The sequence below is a fragment of the Bufo bufo genome, chromosome 9 (assembly GCF_905171765.1).
Source record: "Bufo bufo chromosome 9, aBufBuf1.1, whole genome shotgun sequence".
Lineage (NCBI taxonomy): Eukaryota > Metazoa > Chordata > Amphibia > Anura > Bufonidae > Bufo > Bufo bufo.
Genome location: NC_053397.1, coordinates 25,133,287 through 25,136,824, shown reverse-complemented (window position 1 = coordinate 25,136,824; position 3,538 = coordinate 25,133,287). Strand labels below are relative to the sequence as shown.

The following is a 3,538-nucleotide window of genomic DNA, read 5'->3' as shown; positions in this document are numbered from 1 at the left end:
ATTCTCATTTAAAAGGGTATTCCCATCTCAAACAATGGGGACATATCGCCAGAGGTGGGACCCGAGATTGGAGCGGGGAAGTTGGTGGCCGGAGGACCCCGGGTGGTTTTCCATGATCTGGCCACTGCGTAGCACTCTCCCTATAGAAGTTAATGGGAGCGCACAACGCTTGCGCGGCCACTGCTCCCATTAATTTCTATGGGATCGTCAGAAATAGCCGAGCCAGCGCTCGGCTATATTCTGCCGCCTTATAGAAATTAATGGCGGGTGGCTGCGCATGCGCAGTGCACCCTTCACAACTTTCAGGGATCCTTTCTCATTGTAGGTGCAGGTCCCAGAGGTAGGACCCGCACCTATCAGACAATGGGGGCATATCCTAGCGATATGTCCCAATTGTCTGAGAATACACCTTTAAACTTAACCAGGGTTAAGTTTCAATTCACTGCCCTTAGTCAGTATTTGAATACCTTGGCCAAGGAACACTGACTTGCTACGCCTCTGCTCTAATGCCCAGCTGTTCTAATGTCCAGAAGCTTTGCCATGTGGAGGTGCAGGACTCGAACTCTCTGCAAAACTTACAGTATACCTTTTTTCATTAAAAAGTGTGTGCTCACTAGTGACCGAATTACCTGCTGAAAAGAAGTGGTTTTGCTCTGCAGCAGTTCATCATGATCACACTCTCGTAGATATATTGGATGCCCCTTTACACATTTTCCACAAATGTAATTTCTAATGCATAAAATGGCAACCACTGCACTCAAATATGTCTATTGGAATATCCAGCCTTGCCATTACCACCTTCTTCATGCCACTTCCAGAACATGCCTCTTGGTCACCTCCACAATGTTCCCTAGTTACAATAAGTTGCCTATAATGATGAATAAAGAGACTCGGACACATTGTTTGCTACCTCATCTAGTGGCTTTTATTAATAACAAGGCAGTAGATTGGAAATAGCCTTGTGAATCCCTGACTCTTGCAAAGAGTCGTACTTCAACACTCAGGAGAGGAAAAACCCCCAGTGGAGGAAACCTCTAAGGAGCCATGGCTGAAGCACTACCCCTCCTCTGGGCAAGGGGGTAAAAAGCCAACATTTTACGTGAGGTAGCTGAGAAAAGTCCGATAAATGACAAGTCCGGTATTGAGAACAGAAACCGAGCCCGGAATCTGCCTCTTCATGCAGCAGAATATATCTGACAGCGGAAAGTCCATTAAATGTCAAGTCCGGTATTGAGAACAGAAACCGAGCCCGGAATCTGCCTCTTCATGCAGCAGAATATATCTGACTGCAGAAAGTCCGATAAATGCCAAGTCCGGTATTGAGAACAGAAACCGAGCCCGGAATCTGCCTCTTCATGCAGCAGAATATATCTGACTGCGGAAAGTCCGGTAAATGTCTTGTCCAGCGATGTACAGATGGATTAAGTTGTCTTCCTGGCGCTCTGCCCCTGTTTTTTAACTTTAGATTTCATTAGGGGTTTTCTGGGTCCTGGGTCTTTTGCCTCAGAATGATGGAGACGCCTTCTCTGGACAACATTAATGACAAACGCTGAGAAAAAAAGAAGAAAGAACATGTATCATAAAATGTCTCTCTACAATATATTCTTATCTAAAATGTTTCTGGGCACATGAGATCTTCACATATCATCTACTCACCTGGAAATCCGTATAGTACATGATCGGGAATATTGTCAGGCCAAAAAATCCCATCCACTCGCTCACCATGCCTGTCATAGAGAAGATCTGCATAAGATAGAGGGAGAGAGTAGAGAATGTTAGTGCCCAAATATTCTCACCAGTGGCTGTGGTATGGAGTGAGATGGGAGGATGGCATGTCCTTCAAGAGTTTCTCTATTACAATTACACAGGATTGTGAATATTGACAGGAACTCACCTCTTTACAGTGATCGGTGGTACATAGGCGGAAGAAGCCCACAGCTACATCAACTGGAAGAACATGTTAAGGAGAAGTACCATAAGTGCATTATTATAGTGTTTATTGTCATGTCTGATCAGCTCTACAATGGAGTCCCAGACAGCTGATAATCTCCAGTGTATCCTGCACACAACATTGCACTGTACCAGCCAGGTATAAAAGGATACAGATCAGCAGTGCCACAATGGTCACCAAGGTTGATGCCAGTCTTATGTGGCACAGCCGACGACTGCTGAAGGATTTCTTATACAGGCATATAGCTTGGCTCAGGTTGTAAACGGCAAAGAAGAAAAATCCAGTTCCTGCGCCGATACTGTGGGCTATCGGACTGATCTTCATCTAGAACATAACCAGAAATATAAATGTCATCAATGAGGTCACCAAGAAGATCTGAGAATAGAGAACAGCAGAGGATGCAGGTGGAGTGTAATTATATAGGGGCAGTAATACATGAGGATAAACATTTGGGGGTGACATTGAAATGTATGCTCCACTGGGGACTATAGAAAACTATTAGTAATATACAGTATATACCACTGAGCACCTCTTATAACTACTTGTACTGAGCCCTCTGTGTACTACTGGATACTTTTATAAAACCTGATAACTCACCGTACATACACCAGTCACGGCGTTCGCAATACAAGCGAGCCATCCCATGGCGTATAGGATTTTCTGGCAGATGATATTTCGCTTCTCTGATGGTTCAGAATGGAGGATCATGAACTTGTATTGGATGGAAGCGACGCCAGCTCCTGAAATATACAATACATGTCATCATTATCATTTCTATACACACTTGTAATAACCTACAGGAGTAAGTGATGATTATAATCTCCAGTGATGACCACCGCTCAGCGCTAAATAATGATTACAGCTCTGGAGTCGCTGAGCTCTTCATCATCCAATCTCTATAGAGGAAGCTGCATCCACTTACCTAGAATGGAAGTCACCATGAAGACGACAGTGAAGACCACCGATTCAGGAAATTGTTCTCCTATGGTACTGGGGAAAAAAGCAAAATATTTGGAGTTAATAGGAGACAAGTAGCATACATTTCTCATCATGAAGAGCAGAGGAGACTTTATGTACTTTTACCTGCCCCACTATATATCCATTACTTCCACAGTACAAGTAATAATCCAGTAATAATAATAGTGATCATAATGTAATAATAACATCCCCGGAATGACACCGATAACAAGACAGTAATAATTACACTGCTCGGTCAGGAACCTTCGTTCTGTCCCCTCTTACCTGATGTATGGTAATTTTGAATGGCCTAAGATGACAGTAATGGCGATCCCGGCGCAAAGGCCTAAAAGCGTCCATGTGACGAAGAGGATAGGCAAGAATGCCAAACCCTGAATCTCCATGGCGCAAAGGAAAAGATTCGCAAAGCGAAAACAAAGATTTGCTCAGCAAAAGCAAACGCCTGTCTGTCTCTCTCTGTATTCACAGATAATCTGGCTCAGGTAATGTCAGGCAGTGGTTTTCCTAGGCTCAGAACTCGGTGATGTCACTAGCTTCTATGATGTCATCAGTGCCTGAATCTGATTGGTCCTCACTAGCTTGTGTGATGTAATTATCAGACATACCTGG

At 44.0% G+C, this 3,538-nt stretch overlaps 1 protein-coding gene across 1 annotated transcript; it reads right to left on the bottom strand.

Annotated features, from left to right (window-relative positions):
• Positions 1-1,471: 1,471 nt before the first annotated feature.
• On the bottom strand, positions 1,472-3,312 carry LOC120979763 (DNA damage-regulated autophagy modulator protein 1-like). Its single transcript, XM_040408720.1, has 7 exons — positions 3,194-3,312; positions 2,874-2,941; positions 2,549-2,691; positions 2,083-2,275; positions 1,895-1,947; positions 1,657-1,743; positions 1,472-1,549 (listed from the first exon to the last, which is right to left on the bottom strand). The coding sequence occupies exons 1-7, from the start codon at positions 3,310-3,312 to the stop codon at positions 1,472-1,474; spliced, it is 741 nt and encodes a 246-aa protein (XP_040264654.1).
• Positions 3,313-3,538: the final 226 nt, after the last annotated feature.

Coding starts and splice junctions, on each gene's coding strand:
- LOC120979763 (XM_040408720.1), bottom strand. CDS start 3,312: ATGGAGATTCAGGGTTTGGCATTCTTGCCTATCCTCTTCGTCACATGG. Junction 1,744..1,894: donor CCACCGATCACTGTAAAGAG/GTGAGTTCCTGT, acceptor TATCTTATGCAG/ATCTTCTCTATGACAGGCAT. Junction 1,550..1,656: donor TGTACTATACGGATTTCCAG/GTGAGTAGATGA, acceptor TTTTTTTCTCAG/CGTTTGTCATTAATGTTGTC.